General features: G+C 40.7%; 1 protein-coding gene across 1 annotated transcript in view; it reads right to left on the bottom strand.

The window, feature by feature from the left end:
* LOC119653219 (pyrokinin-1 receptor-like) overlaps positions 1 to 9582 on the bottom strand; it is a 379838-nt gene extending 370256 nt beyond the window's left edge. The window contains exon 1 of the mRNA XM_038057794.1: positions 9090 to 9582. Coding sequence (XP_037913722.1) covers positions 9090 to 9393 — 304 coding nt within the window. The 5' untranslated portion in view covers positions 9394 to 9582. The remainder of the gene's footprint in view (positions 1 to 9089) is intronic.
* Between the last annotated feature and the right edge of the window lie 14476 nt (positions 9583 to 24058).

The following is a 24058-nucleotide window of genomic DNA, read 5'->3' as shown; positions in this document are numbered from 1 at the left end:
ATCTCTCGAACTTTCCCAGGCTAAACGGACAAAGATTGCCACTTTCCTTCAAAGTAAAGTATCTACTTTACAGGGGAAATTTTTGCCCATTTAGCCGGGTGTGATCCTAGATTCTAAGTTAAATTGGAGACGAACGAGGACACTTGTAAGAAGATCAAATAAAGAGTTCGAGCAAGTTCGTTTGATCCTCACGAAAGTTTCTATTGTGTTTCTTTGCAAATTGTACTTATGCGCAATGAGTCCTCTGGATTGAAATGTGTGACAAAATTCAATCTTACAACAACCTCTAGAAATTTCAAGTATTATATTTGTAGTTTCTTTTCCTATTACATTACATTTCTGGATCTAGAGAAAGTGTTTGACCGGGTGCGAATGAAGCTGGTATGCTTTACGACAACACTTCAGGCAATCGAGAACTGCGTTATGAAATTGGTTCACGCATTAACGCAACCTGGATGAAGTGGCGTTCCACAACTGACGATGATCGACGTATCAACGAAGGTCTCAAATCGAAAATTTACCGCAATGTTGTCCATTCTGTCTCTCTTTATGGTTCTGAGTGTTGACCAACTATAAAAGACAATGAACGGCGTCTTGCGTTAATGGAGACACAGATGTTACTTTGGACTAGTGATATGACACGCTTTAATCACATCGGAAATGAGGCTATCTGCGATCGTTATCGCTACGTTCATTAGCGGTAATTATTCTAAATGGCGAATTTAGTTGATGGTTCAAGAAAAAACTTTAATCCTTTCGTTTTTATGGCTTCATAAGAGAGAAATATCAAAACCTTGGCTTAATCCGGTGGAGTGCTGGCTCCTAATTGAGAAATGTCAATGATTGCGTCACGTTTCTCTAAATGCTGAAGTTTCTGATGGCTAGTGGTGGAAAATTTGGTGTCCTTTGATTCAAGTATTACCCATGTGAATTTATAAATGGCCTAGCTAAGTTGGTCTTTTTAAGTGTAGGTCAATGTGCTGTTCGCAGTACGGGCTTTTCAAATAGATTTCCTCTAAAACCCCAGGCAATTCTCGTCGTAATAGCACACCAACCAGTTGGTGGAGATTTGGACCGTTTGAGTGTCAGTTTACTTCATGAAAAATTTGAAAGTGTGTTGACCCCTAAACTTCCTCATCTTGTATTTGTGGCGCTCATGCAGCGATTCCGTTTAAATTCTCTTTGCCCGAACAAACTCCACTAACCGGGTGCTGTGAAAAATTCAAGATTGTTCCTTATTTTTCATTACCCAACGAAAATCGCATTAGCTCCATAATTCGGTAAGTCCAGCTAATCGCCGTTCCCCAGGCGCTTAATATTCCGTTAATGGTGTTTGGTTGAAAACTACCTCGGATTTTTCTCAACTAACCCAGTCAGAAACAAACGTTGGAAATACACTTAATAATATGAAGCATGAGCAAGCCTTTGTGAAAGAAAAGAGCTATGTTAAAATTGGGAATATTTAAGCGGACGCGGCAAACGAAATGCCGCACATCTCGCAAGGCTATGGATACTACAAAGATTCTAGACATAGTGAATGTCGTGGGGAAAGGAACAAAAAATTAAACGAAAAAGGAAAAATAAAATTAATAGGCTAGGAGGCCCACGTTTGGCAACGGTGAGAATCTAAACAAAGTTTATAAGTTCAGAGCAATGAAGGGCAAAATTGAAGCATTTCGAGAAGTCAGCGACCCAATACCCAATGATTCCAGAAACTCAACGGCACAAAACGGCATTGTAATCGAAATCCAAAAATATATTGCTTCCCAGTCAAAGTGTCTGAATTGTAAGAGAGAGGCTGTGATATATTGAAAGAATTACAGGAAGTAGGAGGTAGGAATGCCACACCCACGGATAGTACCCCTAAAAATATTTGAGCTTCGCAAATGCATTGCCGCCTGTTGTTATGTGGATACCAGAAAATCAAATATTCGCAGGTAGTAAAGCAAGGCGCTGTTATTAGGCGCTATATTAAAACAAAAACCTAATTTTTAACAAACTTAAATAGTCCAACGTAAAGAGACAAAAGTATAACAAATTATAAATATCTCAATAATAATAATTTGATATGCAAATGGAATACATCATTTACAAGAGTTGGAAATCATTTTTCATCATGCAAAAATAGATAGATGAAGCCACCTTATGAGATTTACTAACACTGCATTCCGTTGATTTGTTTCATATCATGCAGAATAGGCCCCCCCCCCTTCCAAAATTCTGGACCTCCATCCTAATAGCGTCTAGAGGCAGTGTTGCCGCTTCAAATGTAATGTAATTTTTACTATAGCGGTAGGCCGTAGGGTACTGGCCGACAGAATTGCAAAAACACCAAATGTCATTGATTTATTCGTAACTAAGGGAATTTCCGAAGATAATGTCCTATTTATCGCGTGCCATTATACTGATTCTGCAGTGTACCTTAAAATATTCTGCTTTCAAAGCATATATCAAATAAACAAGTCGGAATACCGGAAGCTGGACGCTTCGGATATAAAGATTTCGGGTTTGTTTTCTGGGAAAAATATTTTATACACGTTTCCCCAATTGTACCTACGTCCAATTAAAAATATTCCTTGATATAGGTAAAAAGTATGGTGAGAAAGGCTATATTGCTAATAGATGCAATACCTATTATGCGAGGAAAAGAAGGGATGGGATAATCGGCATATTGCCCGGGGTAATAAATGCTTAGAATTTAGGAAGGATAATTGTTGTTTGTAGATTAAGATAGCCCTAAGTCCGCATCCAGTTGATGTCGGACCGGACTAATTGGGAAGAAACTTTCTTCCGCATTTGTGGCCCACCTACCCGTCCTTTTTTAGCTGAACACCCAAACAATTGAATAAAAGTGATTGACGGTTTCGTCAAGGGCAGAGACAGAAACTGCCTCACCTCTGTCCTGGGAGCAGCGTGGTGGTGGTATTCACTATTTATGTATAATGGCAAACTTGACGTGAGTCCGAATTATATCCAAATGAAATCCACCTTATATATTTTATATACATTTTAACTAAACTAGGCCGAAGCAATCCTGAAACAAAAACTATTTTGGTCCGAGGTGGAAATTTCCATCACTAGCGAGCACTATACCAGCCGTAACGTTGGCGTATAGGTTATACATACGACTGGTGGAGCGGCGATATGGGCATGCCGTTCACAAGCCATACAATAAACTGCGAGTCAGCGACCGAGCGGTATCGTGTGGGCGAAAATAAACGGAGGGTATGTGTCCAGCTATGATATTATACCCCATTAAGGCTAGCAGTGTCCGAATTTCAGGAAATGTTTGACAATATTATTCTTGAAGCAAGAGGTCGTAGTCCAAGGGTAGTTGCAGATGACTTCAATGCTTGGGCCCTAGGGTGGGGTAACAGAGAAACAAATGCAAGGGTGCACAATCTATCAGATGTTTTTGCTGTAATGTAAATACTTTTCAGAGAAGGGGGTTTGCCTTAATTGTAGACCGCACACCATCGAGGACCACACCCACAGCGATCACCAGGGAAACTTCTTTTAGCTATAGGCATCATGCCCGAATCTGAGAAAGATGCCACGCTAATCTACAAAAGCTTTGGATGGGCAGACAAGCGCCTCTACGGAAAGAACTATGCATGTGGCTCAATGCATTGCCAGAGCATATGATGTGCCCATGCCCAGAAGCTGCTCATTCCCCAGTAGGAGTCCAAACTACTGGTGGAATAGTAAACTGGCCAGTCTTGGATCAGCCTGCTTCTGAGCCAGAACAGCGGCTTCTAGCGCGGTAAGGATATTTAATCAATGAAAAAAAGAGCACGACTATAACACGTTGGGGAGCATCTATAAAATCGTGATGGGGCGATTTAGAGACCGTTTCTGTCTTGTTAAAAATTATCCAGAGGTTATTCCCCCAGCAAGATAAAGGCACCGACACATTCCAGCAAGTCCGCCGGTCACGAAAGATGAGCTTCGGTCGGATAGGAGACAACAAAACTCCGGGACTGGACGGCATACTAAATAGGGCACTGAAACTTGCCGTGAAATCAACACTAGACAGGTTCGTTGGACTGTTCAAAGCGCGCATGTCCGAGGAGATATTTTCAGCAGCATGGGATTTTAAGAAGTTAGTTCTTCTTCCTAAGGCTGATAAACGTCCAAGTGAGCTATCCTCCTACAGGTCCACATGTTTTTGGGCACTGTAGGGAAAATATTAAAGCGAGTAATCTATAATAGATTACTCCCGGTTGTTGAGAACTAAGGAGGCCTTTCAGATAGGTAGTATGGGTTCTGTACAGCCAGACTAATCATTGATATCCGGTAAACCTCTAGGTGGCTTATAGTCAGGGTGGTGAGCTCGATCATGCTCTATGAGAACCCATCTTGGGAAAACGCGTTGCAGGTAATAGTTAATGCAAATAATCTCTTGCAGTCTAGAGGGAGACAGCCTTGAGGGTATGTTTTGCTCTCAGGACTGTCTCAGATGATGCAGCATTTGCCATCTCGGGAATGATGCCGATTGACTTCTTGGCAGATGTGAGGGCGAACATAAACATGTGAAGCCTATCTCTCTCTTATTGCAGACGAAGAACGCTGAGAAGGAGAGATCCATAACTACTTGGCAAGAGTGGTGGGAATGCTCGAGAAAGGGTCGGTGCACTCATAGGTTCATCACTGCCATTAAGGAATGGTTGGAGTGACGACACAGTGAGATTAATTATAATCTCACCCTGTTTCTCACGGGACACGGAGGATATTGCCACTACCGTTATAGGTTTAAACTGGACACCTCACTCGACTGTTCAAATTCCAATGGAGTCCCAGAGGACTTTCCAAGATTTGTGGACGAAAATAGATATCTAGAGGAAACTGTTGGAGAGGTGCTGGTACCAGAAAATGCGGTGCCAAGAATCGTAGCACATCAAGAACAAACTGCTAAAGTCAGAGGAGAGGAGAAAAACGCAGCTACGTACGTTGCGTAGAGTCGAAAGGTTACAGAGCTAGATTAAACTAACTCCCCCCCGTGAGGTGATACCTTATGGTGGTTCCGTGGGCAAGGTAGAAGTTAGAGGTGATTTTAGTGGGTGAAAATCCCGCACACTGGTGTGTCCAGGCCAGTGTCTTTTGAAGATTTCTCACTTCTTCAAAACAACGGCCGGACAGACAGACAGCGAACTAATTTTAAAAAGGTTTTATTAACTTAAAAACCTTAAAAATAGCAGCAAGACTGCATAATTTGGAAGCATATGCCCATATTCGTAAACAAAAGCGGCAATGTTCAATTCAGATGCATTTATATATGTAAACAGAAAGCTGCAATAGTGAATTTTGATAGATGCATTTATAATGTAAGAATTTGAAAGAACTCTTGACTACTCTTCTTATGCACTTCGGTAGAATTTCAGTTTTGGAGGTCAGTATGATAGTATATTTCCGGCTTTGAAGTAACAAACCATAAAATTTACTACGTTCTGCATTAACTTCTGGCTTTTAGAACAGAGTGAATAATTATCAATTAAATAAGCACCACGCAAAACCTCCTCCTCCCGCTGGCGAAAAATCCAATTCCTGATTATTTTATTTTAAGAGATATTCTGAAAAAATAAATTTTTTGCTTTTAGTTTTGAAACAAGTCGGAAACCGGAAGCTCGGCGCTTTAGGTATGAAATGTTTTGTGATCTAAGAATATTTTAATACACAATCGTCCCAATTATACATACCTCCTCGTGAAATGTACGTCGAATATACTCGATGTTCAATTCGAAGTGGTACTAATACAATATTTTATCTCATGGGAAGTAGTAATTCGACATAAAAGAGGCAACTTTGACCTACTATAATTTTCTTAATAATAGTAGGATTTCCACCAAATTTTCTAATATGATTTCCATACTAAAATCTACCGCACTGCATTTGCCGATCTAGGATCAACTTGAAGGGGGTTCGCAGTAAATGTTCGAAATATAATAATATACTATTGTTAAATTTTATATATCTTATATATCTTAACGGCGAGTATTTTCAGGCCTTTCATTTGATATCCCATATGATCATTTTCGGTGGAAAAATCTTTCGTAACAATCTTTTAGCAATGTAACCACATGTGTGCTGGTTTATTGTTCTTCATCTTCTCAAACAATTTCGTGCCAATGGGCGCAGTGTTTTCGAGAAACGTACGTGTGACCGACAGACAGATGGACGGCCAGAAAGACAGTGAATCGAATTTAATAAGGTTTTGTTTTATACAAAATTTGAAAAGGGCGAACTTAACAACGACAAAGGGCAAAAGGGCTGGGGAGAAATAATGTGTTAATGTATGGGGCTCTAATATTTCACTCGAATGTTTAATAGCCAGATTCTCACGAAGTTTTGCGGTCATCTATCCTGCTGCGATTTGGTAAAACTAGGATGAACTTAAAGGGTTCAACCTCGTAAGGCTTGTAATATTCTATTTTTAAGTTTACTCGGGCAGATATGATGTAAGCACATGGCGCTTTTAGATTTTTAAGGTTAGGTAGCTTCCGAAAATGAGTCTCACTTTAAATGTGCACATTTTGACTCCTGACTTACCCATTTTATAATTTACGCCAAAATGAGTATCATCTTCGGAAAGTATTATTCCACATCTTTCAGTTGACACTTCACATAATTATATTCGCTGAAAGGCTTTTACATCCCCCCTTTACGTGCATGGGGAGCCCCCATTAAACCCAACCTAAATTTATGTCACTCACTTGAATCGGTTTAGCCGTTTTGGAGAAAAGTGCGTGTGACAGTTGGACAAACAGACAGTTTTGTTTTACACAAAACCTTAAAAATGAGTAACTGATCACTGAAATATGTATCCGAATTCCGTAAACTTTACATTTAGTGACCTTCTAACCTTGAGAAAAACTACAAACAAGTCGGAAACCTCGATGCTTGACGCTTCAGGTATGAAATGTTTTATTTGATTCTGTCCCATTGGTACGTAGCCGGTAATGTATAGGTACATATATTTAGCATGTCATAATACTCACTTCAGTGTGATATTGATATTAAGTATCTTGAGTAGCAGTAAATTTAAACATAAAGGACAATTTTGAATTGTCAGTTACAGTACGATTTTAATCAAACTTGGTTATATCATGTTTCATGCTATAGTCTATACTACTGCATTATAACTCTAGGATAAACTTAATAGATTTCTCAAAAACAGCAATATACAATACTATTATTAACTTAATTTGAATAGATATCGATATGGAGAGAAGTAGTTTCATTCTTTTAAATTTTTTGAGTTGGATGGTTTCTGAGAATAGGTCCATTAAAGAAATCATCATTTTCAACCCCCCGTACTCCCCAGCTTTCCAACAAAAGTCAAAACTAAGACCGGCTTCTCATCGAAACCTACTGCACATGACTCTATTCGATGAAAAAAATGTCCGATCTTTTTTGCATATATGAAGACTCCCCTTAAACTCAACTTCGAAAAGTGTAACAAGCTTCATGTGTAGGGGTTCATAGTTTCCATGTTTTCACCAAATTTCGTGTCAATTGGTGCAGCCATTTCTGAGGAAAGTGCGTATGACGGACAGACAGACAGACGTTGGACCAATTTTAATAACAAACAACAGACAGTAAAATACGGGGGAACAAATATTGAAATCAAAAACTTGTTTTGATGATGATGAAGTCAAAATAGCAACATTCGCTGCTGATATTACTATCCTAACAACAGGTGGAAATACTGAGGAAGGATCAACGAAACTACAGGCCACATTGCAGAATAGACCCGGGAATTAAAAATCAGTAATGGGAGAAACGTATCACATGCGAATGAAGTTAAATATTCGGGTATGACACTCGATTAAACTGGAAAAGGAAGGATATGATGAATGTGGCTATTGCACAGGTCACCATCGCAAACAAATCACTAATTTACAAGCAGATCTTCAAGCTCATATAAAAGTACAGCACACTTATCTTGAAAACTTTCCAAGACAAATTGCTAAGAAGCATAGTAACCATTCGAAAGAAGGATCTACAGAGGATTGAGATCTCCAGAGAGCATGGAAATAAACTAAGCAAAAAGAAACCTAAAATATTTTGCTGAATTTGGTTTAATTGTCTTTAGGCTCTATTTGGCTATTTTAATAATCAACCATAAATTCGCAGAATGCCAGTCAAATAAAAGAAATCAGTTAGTTTCCTCTTTTACAACCAGCTTCCTATAAACTTATCCCCCTGTGTAGTTTGTCTGTTTGGCCGCATCCCACCTAGCACGAATCAGTTTCAAATGGAATTTATATATTTCATTTCAGTTACTAAATTTGATTGGTTTATATACAATAGGGATTCACTGTCAGGTACCTCACTACTAACTACATTTTTTACAAATCTAATGATACGTTTAAATATTACTAAGAGCTCTGAAAATTTCCGAAAATAGAAAGAAGATCCTTCAAACGTAGTATGCTCAGTTACTGGGGCTTCATATCAATCGTCGTCCAGCTCGTAATCTGTATTATTATGTTTTGGTATTTCCTCGACCACATGGCATGTATCTTATAATGGAAACACCTGTATCCTTCTTTCCCATATATTTAACCCCAACCCTCAAATTATTATAATAAGATAGAACTTCTCGTAACGGTACTGATTTCCTTCTTGACAATTGTAGGGTATTTTTGGAATATAGATAGACAAAGAGCATGAGTCGGTACAAAATCATAGGAGTAATGTGTAATACTCTTTCAAAAATTCCTGAGAATTTTACACAGCACTTATCCTACTTTTTTAAATATTCGCGTACTATCATATATTCAGTACTCCAGTCGATGGGGTATAAACCACTTCATTGATTCTAGAGTTTCAATGCATCCTTCTAACTTCTGATAAAGCCACATGAATGGTGGCCGCACATTATTGGTTTGTAGTACCCACACCTCGTTGGTAGCAGCTGAATTTCGATACTGAATTTTATACTACCCCTTCCCCACTAGGTCTTTGCCTACATAATTCATTTTTGGTATCAAATGTATTCAACAAGGCTAATGTATCCCCTTTCTGCTCATCCAGAATTTTATCAGATCAAATGGATGATATATGGAATCACGTAACAACACACTTACCCGAAATGAGCAGTAATAAATCCGACACCGCCAGACTAAACAAATAGTAGTTGGTGGCTGTATGCATAGATCGATTCCGAGCTATCACAATACACGTAATTATATTCCCAAGCATCCCACTAATGAAAATCACTGAATATAGGATCGTTAGAGGAATCACTAACTTCAAGGAATCACGAATTGGATAAGCTTCCAAGATGCTGCTTTGCGTAGTATTCATAAATGGTGTTACACTATCACTTACAGTTGTATTGTTAAAGACGTTATTATTATAATAGAGGGAGGTATTGTTATATTCAATCATATTGGACACTGAACTAAGAGGGACATTTATTTGAAGGACTCAATTTTGCACAGATTTATCAGAGAAAGTTTTGATGTTTATGCTCCGGACATCAACGAACAGAGATGGTATTGCAACCGTCAGTTGAGGTTGATGTCACTAATCTGCCTCACATACTTCACTTCTAACACTTTTCAGGTCATGTCTGAATTTCACGGACGGTCATGAACAACTAAAGGATGTTGACGAACTGTTTCTATGAATGGTAAAATTGTTTGAACCCCATTCATAAAGAAAAGGGTAGTGAACGCACGTGATTTACTGAACATGCGCTCAATGAACAGGATATTTTCCCTACAAGTGATACTCGATTGAGTGAAATCTGCTAGCACTAGAAAATCACTCAAACCCCTGCACAAGTCAGGGGGTTTCTGTTTTATTTGCAGGATTGTCTGCCAGTAGGTCCTTTCACCCAACATTGGAATCAGTACAGCATTCACTGTTGTTCGATTATGCAGTCGAGTGAGCAAAACCCTTGTTGCGGTCAGGATCTCTCTCGAAGTTTTCGTAAATTTTAATTCTTTTAAAATAACATAAACTACTCAACTGATTTTATGACCAAGGTAACCATGACAACACCAGTAAGTATCAATAAATGTTAGATATAGGGCTATATGATAATGGTAGATGAACATACTGGCACGCAAATTCAAACATGATATGCATCAACAATATGTCAAACAAGTCGGAGAAACCCGAAGCTGAACGCTTCAAGTATGAAAGGTTTTGAATATTTCTTTTATAAAAACATTTGTCCCATTAGCACCTAGCACGTAATGTATATGCATATACTATGTCAGAACATCCACTTTCGGTGCTACTGGCATTCAAAGCCTTAGGATTTGCACTGAAGTGACAACTTTGATCAATTATAACTTTGTTAGTAATGGTGCGATTTACACTAAACATGGCAGGATCATGTTTTATCTCACAACTTACATTATTGAGAAATTTCATTATTATCGGATGGACTTAAGGGGAGTTCTGCAGTCAATTACCAAAATATTTAGATTAGATTTTTCTGTAGGGTAAATTTTGAGATTAATAATAATTGGCGCAACAGTTCATTTGGATCAGGGCCTTGAAGTATATTAAAGAACTTCATTCTAGGCGGTAACGGCCAACTACATAATTACAATCCCCTGTAAGGGGTGCTGACCGCATTGTGCTCGCCCAAAATTATTACCCTAATTTGACTCAGGTACTCATTCACAGTTGACTCGACTGGTGTCCGGCGTCAAGTTATGATGCAAATTCTGCTAGGACCGGTGAGATTTGAGCCGAGGCCTTCCCTACAGCCTAATGCTCTAACCATTGAACTATCCGAGCGGAGGACGGAGGTCCTGAGAATGGTCCTTTGAAAGAAATGACCCTTTTGATGCAATCAGTTTTGTTGTCAGGACATCTGCAAAAGCAGTTAACGTTGCTCTCCTTTGACACGCCTCTTTCATTGCAGCAGCAGTTCAAAGCAGTTCTTCCGCCATAAAGAATTCAAATGTACTTATGAATCATGTGGGTCTGATTTTAAGGCTTTGCTCGGAATCCCGTCCAATCCCGGAACCTTATTATTGCTAATTCTTCTCTTGTTGGTCTTCCTCCCTACCCTCGGTCACCATAATGATCGCGAAGACGATCTTGTAGGCAGTCCTTTGACACAGTCTACTCGCTCGCGACACGATGATCTCCACAGCGATATTTAATGCTTCCTTCAGTAGTTTGGTTTGGTGCTATGGTGGAACCACTGTCAGGGAATTGTAGAGCCTTAGTTACCGGTAACATAGCTAACTCACATTTTGCAATGCCAATCGATTCAGGTCTTGACCACCTTTCAAAGCCGCTAGGAATATCTCCTCCTCGAAAACTGAACTGAATCAGCCGTCTATCTGGGTTTTCCCTATTGTTCGTCACTTGGCTCCTCCACTTCAAGATACACGTTACCACAATAATTTTAGGGCTATAGTTTTTGCCCTTATACAGCCAGCTTTATCAGGGGTATGCCATTTTTCTTGTGTCTGACCTTCCGCCTATCCATATTGCCACGTTTCCAGATGACTGTTTCACCTACGTAGCACTGCCGTAATTCCAAAGAAGGTTTGCAGATTACTGCCACGTCCATATTCATTTTACACTTTTAAACGCGAGTCGGACGAAAATCATGGTTTTGTTAGTGTGTATCTTCAATCATTGGCTTTCAATGTCAATAACAGGGTAACATCGAGCAAAGTTTGGGGAAAGGCAGCATGGAAGACATCATTGATAACGAGGAGAAAATACATCAATGGCAATTATTCGCTCTGAACTTTAAAATTTCTTTGAAAATGCAACAGATGACATTTTGTCCCGAGGTATGAAATCTTGTTGATTGTTATTAGTTTCTCCGGAATGCCTCGCCCTCTACTTCGCGAAGCTCTAGTTTAGTGTTAAACTTAACACCTTACACTGCTCCACAATGACCAGGCGGGTGTTAAAGTGGTCAGTCAGATGGATGTAGTAGAGTAAAACCAAACTTGCTTTCTATCAATTAAAGTTTCGAGCTCTCCCTTGATAGGTATCATGGTTAGTTCAGCCACTATCATGACAACAGGAAATACCTAGGTACTTTTTCTTCATTCCTGAGGCATTCTATTACCTCTTTATTGTACTTACTGGGAAAGGTTCCAGATTGATAGCATTTAAAATGAGTGGAAATACCAACTCTGGAGAGATTATAGGGACAAGGTGAGTTACTCCGTTGAGCGCAGTGCGAGGAGCAGTGCGTATTTTCATGCCGTGGCGGTTAGCCTTTTCGCGTAAAGATGGTGGAATCTCCGCCAGTACCTATGTTCCACGGCAAAGGCAAAAGGCTTTCAAGATCCGCATTAAATTTCGGGGTCCACACTTTATTCTATCAACCTTTCACCATTTTTGTTACGTCATATCTCTGATCTCAGATGTCCCATCGTCATCACAGTATCACCCTCAGTCTTTCTTCAAATGTATCTAGTTGCACATAGAAAGACTTCTCCTCTATATTATGTAGAAATTTCCATTAGTGCGATGCCCCAGAACCTGAGCCGGAATTATACATTTAAGATCCTGGCAGTAATTAGTTCCCAGTTAACAATAAGCACACATTTCGAAGCTGCTTGCTAACAAGATCTGGTAAGGAATTGGCGTCTCTTTCTCCCCAGGATATAAAACGGCAGTACCGCGCCAGGGAGAGAGGAGTCATCTCCAAACTTCCACCATCTGACTTTGTTTATCCCCAGAATGTCTAGTCTATTGACGAGTTGTAGAAAGCGGACACCCTTGGGCCTTTGGAACTATTTTCGAAGGCCATGCTTCCAGATGTGTTTTCTATAGTCAATGATCATTGCCATGAGGACAGTATCTTTCCTAGGCATTGCATCTAAATTAAACGACATCACGAAAGAAGTTGTATGTGTTCGTAAGTGTTCCGTTAACGATATCCTTTTCATTCATGATAATGATCAACTGAAAAGATTGTAGAACCATTTCACCATGATTCTTAATTGCGTAACACCTAGTCTAATTTCGCCTCGTATGCTGTAACATGCAACTGTGGACACGAAATTATGTTTGAAAGGGGTAATAGCATCCCTGTCAAAATGTTTCTTACAACTGCTGCACGGTTGTACAGTTGCTACTTTTAGTTAATGGGAAATCTGTGCAAAGTACGATGTTTTTTCCCGAGGATGCATTCTATCACCGATACTTTTGTTCTCGCCATCGAAGATGTCCTTGATGGCGCCTTGGCGAAAGGGCATGGACAGAAACAGCGTGCGACGTCATGTTTCCTGAAACGCCTCAACTACGCTGATGACATCTGTTTCAACTCATCGAATCGTGGACCTTGACGAAATGGCTCTGGATTTATAAAAGGAAGCAAGCATAATCCGATTGGATATAAGTAACTACAAGTAATTCCGTCTGATTGGTCATGGCACTCTTCCTGTGTTAATGTAACATTGGGGATATTGAACAGTCTGCACAGTCTGAACGCACCGCATTTCATATTTCTCAATAATTCTAAATCGGTATTCATTGTTTGGTCGGAAATTTGGAAATGCAACTATCTTAACACTAATATCAAGTTCAGACTCTTCATGACTAAGTCATCTGAGTGGGTGGGTGCTAAATGGGATTAACGTATATAAAGTAACCACTATTGATTCTTAGAAACCTCAAGCTTTCCTCAACTCATGCCTGCATTGTATCATCCAGGTATTTTGCCCTGCAAGTAGAGAGATTTGCTGGGGTACGAGCCAGATATTCGAGGATATGTTAATGAGAAGGTAGAAGTGGCAATAGATAGGCCATCCATTGAGAAAAGGGGACAGCTCCACACAGCCGTCTTCTAGGGTGACCGACGACCGACTAATGATAGGCATGTACACAAGTAAGAAGAACAGTCAATTCACTATTAGATGTATGTTTGCATTCGTGTTTCTCATCCATGAAATAAATAAAAACTCCTCCAGTTATCCAGCTTTTATTGTAGCTGATTTAACTCACTTCATTTCACTGACTCAAATGAATAACATCCAATATACAAACATATATCTAGTATATCATTTAATAAATTAATGTTCTATCTTTGGCATCACTTCCTCATTATTTTTATAAACGACGAAATAAGGACAAATTCTCAACCTGTATCCATGGAAAATTGTCAATTTGTATGTCCAGGGCTTTGATCTCCAAAAATATAATACAAACGTTATATTATAATATGGTGAAGCGTAGCTAACGAAACTTGCGTGTAGTTCAAATAAATTGTACATTCGAAGAGTCCTCTGATTGCTTTATTAATTTTTAACTCTGATTTCACGGAGTCAACTTCTTACTTACTTTAACGAAAATTATTTTCAAGGACTACGAGTTGGCAAAGAACGAAGAAGGAACTCGTTAAAGACTTCCATTCAAGTAGAAGCAAGAAACTAAGTATTCTCCAGAAATAGAATCCTTCGTTATTTTCCTTTCCTCCAATAAATATATATTTATGGACAGGCTTTTTAGATCCAGAATTAAGTTGTTACAAGTTACGCTCCGAAATAACTTAATTACGCTCATAGTAGTTATATTTGTAGCAGGTATCGGGTGTTTTTTTTGAGAGTGCTGAAATATGCGGGAGGGATAAATTATAGGACAAAATAAACAAGTAAGAGTTATTTAAAGCTGGTAATATTAATTTTTGGTGTTGTTTTATATGATTGCCATAATTGAACGTGTAGCGTAGACTACATTTTCCCGCCATCGCTCTAAGTTTGGGGGAATCTGATTCAGGTCTTCTCGAGAGTCCTGCGTCTCTCTTCTATTGATCGGCAAAATGTCTTTCTAGGGGAATCAAATTATCAGCCATTCTGGGACACTGGATTTCATTATATGGCATTGCCAAAAATAAAGACGTCCCCATTTTTTAAAATGTGGCCTATTCAACAATACTTTTCTCTTCTCATTTAGTCGGCTACCGATACGAAGCCCTTAAACTGATGTAGTTTTTGTGGCCCCAAATGGTAGATTTTATGGGGTCAGATTACCTCGATGAAAAGGCAGGGGAGGGTGCTAGTCAGATGAGTGTGGGTCCAATATGCATCTTTGCTGAAAGTCCAACCACGTCGAAAACTCGGGCAGTAATTAGAATTACAACGGCTGGAGGGAGAAAAGTAACTCTGTTTGCGGACATGACGGACGAAGAAGTTGTTCATATGCATATTTAACGCAATCAAATTGTTATGCGGGGAATTTTACATATTTTGGAATAGGTGTTATGTGCGATAGTACCCTAAAGGATTTGATAAACGAGGGAGTCTGTTCTGTAACATGCAGAAATTGCACTTCCAATCTCCTGGATATAATGATGCTCCTTCCATCTGCAGCGACTGAGCAAAAGTTATATTAATAGAGTCACTCATAATATGCTGGTCCCAAGCCTTGGTAAAAGAGGAGGGTTTGGGACGACATATTTTGTACTATTCTCAGCAAAACAAAAAACAAGGCTGATATTAGGGAAAGAGATAAATAAAGTATAGTTGGAGTTTTTCCACTATGCTAAATCCTACCTGATCTCTCCTGGTGACAGGTCCCGCGATAGGCTGACCAAGAAAACACATCCAATGTCGTTAACAACAACATGACCGGAGCGAGTAACAAGCCCCAGCAAAATGCTAGGGCGTTCACCTCAGGCCGCAGTCCTGTCGAAAAATGGGCAAGGGTTCTTGACATATGGGTGGGGTCAGGACGTAAGTAAGTTAGTCCGAGCAAAACAAATACATGTCTGCACGTTAAAGATTGGCACTCTAACTGGAAAGACTGAGGAACTCGCAAGGACCCCTCGGAAAAGGCGCACTGACATCTGCACTTTACAAGAAACCCGATCGTCTGGTGCCAAAAACTGTCACATAGCACCCGAATACGGTCAAAATGGTTATAAACTTCTCTAATTCAGTGGCCTCCACATTCAGTGCGATGATGACATTGCCATCTTAGAGGGTTTCCGTTATACCATTAGAGAAGTCGAACGATTTGATGATCAGTTGATGGCTTCTTCACCGCATACGCACCACAGACAGGTCGACCTGACGCCGAGATGCCTTCTGGCAACTTCTTGATGAAAAGACTTGTAACGTGCCTGCTGACGACTGCATCATCATTGCCGGCGACTTTCATGGTCATGCGGAGGAAAAGGCAGACAATAACAGATGCCATAGGGGAAAGTAGTTTGGAGTGCGTGATGAGGGTGGCGAGCGTATAATCGATTTTGCGGACACCTATGACATTGTACTTATTAATAAATGGTTCATCAAACAATTGACTCATCTTCCTATATTTTATGATGGGAACAGCAAAACGCAAATCAATTATATGCTCATAAGCTCCCGACATTTTACCACCGTCACTGATTGCAAAGCCGTTCCGCATGAGACCATCGCATCTCAACATAAGCCGTTGATTGCCGTACTACGAATTGAGCCACCGATAGAACAATGTGAGGAACACACTGCCTCGCGCAATAAATAGTGGCGATTTTTTGAGAGAAAAATAATCTGAATTTCGCAATTCATCATCAACGGCACAACAACCGGTATCCGGTCTACGTCTGCGTTAATAAGGAACTTCAGACATCCCGGTTTTGCACCGAGGTCCACCAATTTGATATCCCTAAAAGCTGTTTGGCGTCCTGACCTACGCTATCGTTCCATCTCAGGCAGGGTCTGCCCCGTCGTCTTCTTCTACCATACATATTTGCCTTATAGACTTTCCGGGCTGGATCATCCTCATCCATACGGATTAAATGACCCGCCCACTGCAACCTGTTGAGCCGGATTTTATCCACAACTTGACCGTGCTGGTATCGCTCGTAGATTTCATCGTTATATAGGCTACGGAGTCGTCCATTCTCAAGTAGTGGGCCAAAAATTCTGCGGAGGATTCTTCTCTCGAACGCGGCCACGAGTTCGCAATTTTTCTTGCTAAGAACCCAAATCTCCGAGGAATACATGAGGACTGGCAAGATCATTGCCTTGTACTGTAAGTGCTTTGACCCTATGGTGAGACGTTTCGAGCAGAACAGTCTTTGTAAGCTGCACGATTATCAACCATTACGAATGTGGAAGAATCGTGGAACCAAATGAAAGACACGATCCACAAGGCGGCCTCTGCAATCCCCGGGGTCACCAAGCCAGGTAAGCGGTACATTAATCGAGATACTTGGCTTTGGAGGTACGATGTTGAAATAAAAGTCCGTGAAAATAAATGCCTCTACCCCAAGTTTCTCGGGGATAAAACGCTCGTCAATTGGCAAATTTATAAGAATAACAACTGGGAAACAAAGAAAGCAATCGCTGTCACCCGAGCAGCCCCAAAATCTTTACCATAAACTGGACACTGGCGAGAAGATTTCGAGTAGATTTTAACTAAAGAATTTGTCCATCCACTTCCACAGTTATTGCCAACATTTTGATCAGTTCCAACTGTCAGCGCAACTGAAGTCGAGGAGGCAATAAAACGAATGAAATCGGCGAAAGCAACAGGTCCTGACGACATCGCATCTGAGCTCTGGAAAGCGAAAAGCTGGGATCCAACACTGTGGCTCAGTAAATTTTTTAATCGGGCAATTCAGGAAGGTAAAAAACCATCTGACTGGCAAGAAAGTACCACACTTCCAATATGGGAAAAGAAAGGTAGTCCAACAGAATGTTCAAATGACCGTCTGATCCGGTTACTTTCTCATAACATAAAGAGTTTTGAACACATTCTTGACAACCGTATTCGCGAAATCGTTGAAATAATCGTTAATCAAGTCGGATTTGTCAAGAACTGGGGAACTACTGACGCAATACACGCTGCGCGGTTACTCATGGAGAAACACCGTGAGGAGCATCGACCTCTCTACATTGCATTTTTGGATCTAGAGAAAGCTCAACTACGATTCAAAAAGTAAAGTTCGAAGTGTGGTAGGGTATCGAAACCGCTTCGTGTCTCTGTTGGTGTTCATCAAGGAAGCGCCCTCTCACCACTCCTCTTTATTCGCCGTATACATCGCTTTATGCAGATAAAGTTTTCCTAGCGTCAAATAGTAAAAACGATCTCAAGCAACTTGCAGAATCAAAATAAGACTGAATTTTTGACGACCGATTCCAGTGAGATAGGTACAATCATACAAGCTACCTGGATAAAGTGGCGTTTCACAACTGGTGTTCCTTGGAATCCACGTATCAGCGAGCGTCTCAAATCTAAAATTTACCGCAATGTTGCCCGTCCTGTCGCTCTCTATGATTTTAAGTGTTGACCGAGTATAAAAGTCAATGAACGGCGTCTTGCGGTAATGGAGACGAAGATATTGTGTAAGCGTAACACGTTTTAATCACATCCAAAATGAGGATATCCGCGATCGATATGGGGTTGCACCGATCATGCAAAAACTGCGAGAATGGCATCGTCGATGGTGTGGTCATGTAATTCGCGTAACGAGAAGAGAAGAGCCAAGATTGGTCTGAACATCGAAGTCGATGTTAAGCGACCAAAAGAGCGGCCGAAAGAATGGTGGCTTGATACGTTGAATGGGGATTTAAAAGCCTCGCAACTGCATCCAGATCAGATATTTGATAGAAACAAATGGTGAAACCGATCACGACGAGCCGACCCCGCGTGTAAACGGAACAAATGATAAAGAAAACGAAGAAATTAAAAGAAAAAACGAAAGGGTACCCTGAAAGGAATTGTGTTGTTGTTGCTTTTATGGAATAAGTTGTCCGACTGTTATGCGCTCTGCTAAATGCGTCAATGCATCCCCAAGCGAATGATGTGGCCGTGTTAGCTGTTTGTCGAAACCGGAGAATGGTGTCTTGAAATATGCAACACACTATTGATTTGATTGGTAGTTGGCATTTCAGACTCGGGCTCTCAGTAAATCAAAATAAAACCACGACTATACTTTTTACAAAAATATCCCGTCAGCTCTCTCAAGCAGTCCAATAATAATAACGATAATCGTTGGCGTAACAATCCAATTGGATGAGGACTTTCAAGCGTATTAGAGCACTTCATTCGAGACCGTAACGGTCCACTTTCGGACTGTTACCCTGTATGAGAGAAATGTGGTCAGCATTGCGTTCGCCCGAGATTATTATCCTGGTTTGACTGAGGCAATCATCTACAGTTGAGTCGACTGGTGTCCGACATTCAGTCACGATACAAATCTTTTTGTAACCGGTGAGATTTGAATAGCAACCTTCCAATACGACAGCCTAACGCTTTAACCATTAAACCATTCACACAACGAATAAGTCTAATGTCTGAGAGTTATCCTTTAAGGAGCCTATATGCAGGCGGACCTTTTACTCGATGTGACGACTTATCTCCTCCTCCCTTTCACTTATCAATAGGGTAATTTTCGTTTACGCAAGGTGACGCGTCCTTGGATCACATTCAAAATCGTTCAGGAGTAGAGATACCGTTGGAACTTTATTGTTCGATTCAATACGGTGGAACTACTCAGAGTACCTAGTTGTTGTGGCGGAAAGGAAATGAAATCTCTGATGCCTTAGCAAACAGATTTTCAATTACCCTTTTCGGCATCCCCGGGGCAAGCAATTTAAGTGCCAATAGCATTTACTAATGTTGCTAAGCAAATGTAGCACCAAGCTCCCTATACGGACAAGTGGCAGCCGAAATGGCGTTAAATACGAGAAACTTTTCCTGCCAGAACCAGACAATCATACCGCAAAGTTTATTCTATCAAAAAACTGGTGATAATTCAGTAGCTGTTGAAATAAGGATGATCATGCCTATTCCTTCCCATTACACCTTTGGTTCTGATGTACTCCACTGTTCCAATAGACCTGAATTTCTATACGATCATTTGGTGGTTTGCTGTTATTGATCTGCCGTTATATAACCAGACAACGCAGTTGGTAGGTATACTCCCTTCCTCTTTTCTGCACACATAGAGCATTCCCACCCCTAACGCTCTCGTTCCACTTGATAGGCCGTTTCCGGGTCGTAACACTTGAGATCGTCTGCAGTCGAAGCAAATCTCGAAAGTCTTCATCGCTGTGAGAAGGTTCATTTATGTTCGAGTAGATATTGGCGTGTTGATCCCATTCAGTCGCACCACTCACGGAGGAAAGATGGACATAAGCGGCAACATCACTACTTCCTAATTTCTCTGCTGAATCATACGTAACTGTCTAAGAACTGATATGCGTTTCTGTAGCAGTTCAGCCCACCTGATCTCGTCTATTGTGCAGATAGTCCAAAAATACTTTATAGAAATTCATTGCTGGAAAGGCGTGAGTTAATCCATAGAGGCTCACCTTCACCTTTCCCTTCGGAATCCTGTGAGGTTGGTAGTGAAAGAAATATTCATCTAAGCGCTAAGATATGATAGGATTTCTATTATAAATGTAGTTGATGACAAGTATTAGGTAATAGGGCCCATCCATTATCAAAAAATTTGCGAAACGCAAGCTGATGCGCAATAATTTGCAAATGCATGGACGTGTTTGATGCCTTGCGCAAATGTTTTTCGAGTTTCAAACAACATAAAAGTTTATGTTTATTATTGCGCAATATTTTTCAGCTGAAGGTGACAAAAAAGAAATTTCTGCATATCGCCATGGTCGAATTTGACATTTAAGTAAAAGAAAGAGAAAAGTTCTCTCTTTATAATTCGATTCTAGGATTGCTATGTCCATAGGCGGAGCATTCACATAGGAAATGATCCGTGGATTCCGCTTCCTCATTACAGGAGGGACACGTATCATCTTCGGTAATTCCTATTCTGAACATATGCCCAGCTAGTGAATTATGGCCTGTCAGAATACACCTGCAAGTCCTCCTGCTTTTCGACAGGATAAACTTTGCGGTACGTATGTTGGGTTCTGGCAGGAAAAGTTTGGTGAGTAGTTCCACCGTATTGAATCTAGACATAGAGTTCAAACGGTTTCTGCATTCCTGAACGATTTTCGAGGTGATCAAAGGACTGCTCAATGCCCTCAATGCAGCTTGACTGTTACTGCAGATTGCGATGCGCCTGTCCTTCAACCGCTCGTCAATCACCCAGTTTGCCACCCTTAGGATCGCATAAACTTCGGCTTGAAAAACCGTTGCATGTAGGTAGACTCCGGCTCCAGAACCCTCTTCTGTTTTTTGAGCCATCGGTGTAGAAGACTTTCGTATATCCCGCCACGCATTCCTCTGGGTCTTCCCAGTCCTCTCTGTGCTTCAGGGTAACTTCATATCTTCCACCAAACAGATGTATGGGGACACGAGAATCGGAAGGCATTGTAAGAACTGGATTCAGAGAAGGAGAGAGTACAGAGGATATGTAGAAGGAACAAAAAAGTCCCTCTTTTCTACTCCTGCTAAAAATCCGTTGCGGTCACTACTCGTTGAAAAGTTACCACCCGAAAAGGGGGGCCGCTCCTTGCTCCTCCACCCTCCCCCGCGGTTATATTCTCATTTAATTAATCACCGGCTCTGGAGATTCAACTTTTACCATAATTTTCCCTAGTGTTTGGGCAGCATTTTTTTAAAACTTGACTGCTTCGCCTATAAGTCCAGATACCCGATATCGTAAAGTACTAGACAACTTTTGGTGAGGAAAGATTGCATTCCTTAATTGTATCTTTGGATATACCATTTGCAAAAGTACTCCCAAAGTATTATATTTGGGTCCATTTTTAAATCAAGAAGGGAAGATAAATGTAATTCTTGAAGTAGACTGCCTGAGATTTACATGTGATTACAATAGATGCAATAACATTTGATGCCGCGTTACTCTTACCATCTCCACCTTGTAACTAATGTTTGAACAAAATTTTTCTAATTGTATGGAAAATGAAATTGTGCGACGCAACGTTGCCCATCGCTTTGTTGCGCGAGTTGTTTGACAGTGTACGGGATCTATAAGAAAGTCGAAATAAAAAAATATGGAATATATTTTCTTCCTCTAAAAGATCATTAGCAAATTCGTATTCAATTTGAACTTATTCTTTAAACTGAAGATCCTTTAAATCTTGTCATTGCAGTAGACTTCCCAAACCTGCAAACACTATGTTTGCAGTTTGTATGTGCGCATCGTATTGTTTGAACTGACCTAGTCAGTCTTGCATTTCGACAAGGGCGACGATGGTAATAATGATAGCGATAATTCGGTGATAATTCGGAATATAAAGCGAATAGTATCCTATCTCAGTTTGATGAACTGTGCGATTTTGAGTCACTTGAGGATCTTGAAGACCTAGCGCTTCAGCACTCTATTGAAGTCGATAGCAGTGGTGCCTGTGACAAGTTGGGTGATCGTGCTGGAGAAATGGTGGACACTGCAATCCCGGAAAATTGTGGAGGAAAATACGTTGGGCAAGGCAACAACAACAAAATCGTTTAATGGTATGTGCCGAGTGGAAAAGCACGCAAGGCATATTTAAAGCGTGGAAGACTGGCAACATGGGCGTAATCTACTGAAGATTTGTCCAACAAATTGTCCTTGAGATAAATAGGAAAGCGAAGAGAGCGTACGAGGGTAATGGTGGGAGCTGCAGCCCGAAGAGTATGCGATATATTTCGATTTTGTTATACGCTGATATCGAAAAATCCAAAGACCTTCATGCCAAATATTTGTTCCACAAGTCCAACATGCCATTTTACCGTGCCATGATGCCTTTGAAGCAGTGCGAGCAATTGTCTCATTTGTTTCAACGATTGCACAACACGTTTGGAACGATTACTTCAGAAGAAATTGGCCCCAATTTTTCATGTTTGAAGTCTTTTTCTAAAATGTTTAACGACTGTGGTGCTATAGTGGAGGGCCATATGGCGGAACAAGCACGAATTACCAAAGAAATTTGCGTCGATTGAGGAAACGTGGCAGAAAGTGTCAAACACGTAAATTTTCTGGTTCTCAAATGTCTGCGAGCTGGCGAGTTACACAACAAAAACAAAGAAGCATATTTGTTTGCTGTCATGCCACAGAAGAACTCAATGTGTACACCGGAAATTCAGTTGTTGTTCATCACTATATTGACCACGACGATCGACAATGGTCATCAAAGTTTAAGAGACTACCGCCAAAACGTTACCATGACTCGATCAGTTTTCCATGTTATTTTCCCAATTAATATTTCAGTTTCTGGTGAGGTATCAACACATCAGATTAAAGGGAACGTAAAATATTTGTCGGAGTCCAAAAGCTAGTATAGGTCCAAGGGCGAAACGAGGCTTGTTATCCAAGAAATGGCATGAAACCTGGGAAACGTCTGCAGAACCAAAACGGACAGCTCCACTATCAAATCCTATCTCCACCTCCACGTGGTGACCGCTGGGAGCTCTTTTTTAACGAAAAGCTGCAGACGGAGAAGGATGAAGGCGAGCCTCCCGCGTCTATAAACAGGACGAACTTTACCAACTGGTCCTCCAGATGGGGGTTGTGTTGGACTTGGACGAAAAACAACTTGTTACAAAGCCACAACAGGAGCCTCGGACTGGACTGATAATACAACGACCAGCTCGGCAACGTAAATGGAATAACGATTTGGGCATTTTCTCATGGAACTTTCGCTCCCTGTACAGAGAAGGAGCTGCCAAGTAGCTAGCCAATACCCTGTCCCAATATAGAGCTGGTGTAACAGCGTTCCAGGAGATGCGTTGGACATGGACCGGTTTCCTGGAGAAGAGCCACTACATCATATATTATAGCAGCCATCCAGTAAAGCATGTGCTCGGAGCAGTTTTCTTGGACAGCCAAAACATGAAACCTGCTGTTATCGGTTTTGAAAACATAAGCGAACGGCTCTGCACTCTGCACTTCAGAGGCAAATTTATAAATATAAGCCTCGTGAACGTTCACACATCTACAAAGGAGACTGCAGAGTCGGTGAAGGATACCTTCTACGGGGCAGTAGAACGAACCCTCGAAGACTGTCGCTAGTATGATATCAAAATCATACTTAGGGATTTTAACAGCCAAATAGGGACGGAGCCGGTATTCAAGAGACACGTTGGCTTCCATAACTTACATAAAAATACAAACGATAACGGACTGCGGATTGTCCAATTATCAGTACGAAATGGTTGTTGGAAGTACCTTGTTTGTGCGGAATGCGATCCACAGGGAAATGTGGGC

This window comes from Hermetia illucens, chromosome 3 (genome assembly GCF_905115235.1).
Source record: "Hermetia illucens chromosome 3, iHerIll2.2.curated.20191125, whole genome shotgun sequence".
In the NCBI taxonomy this organism is placed as follows: domain Eukaryota; kingdom Metazoa; phylum Arthropoda; class Insecta; order Diptera; family Stratiomyidae; genus Hermetia; species Hermetia illucens.
This window is presented reverse-complemented; position numbering and strand designations above follow the sequence as displayed.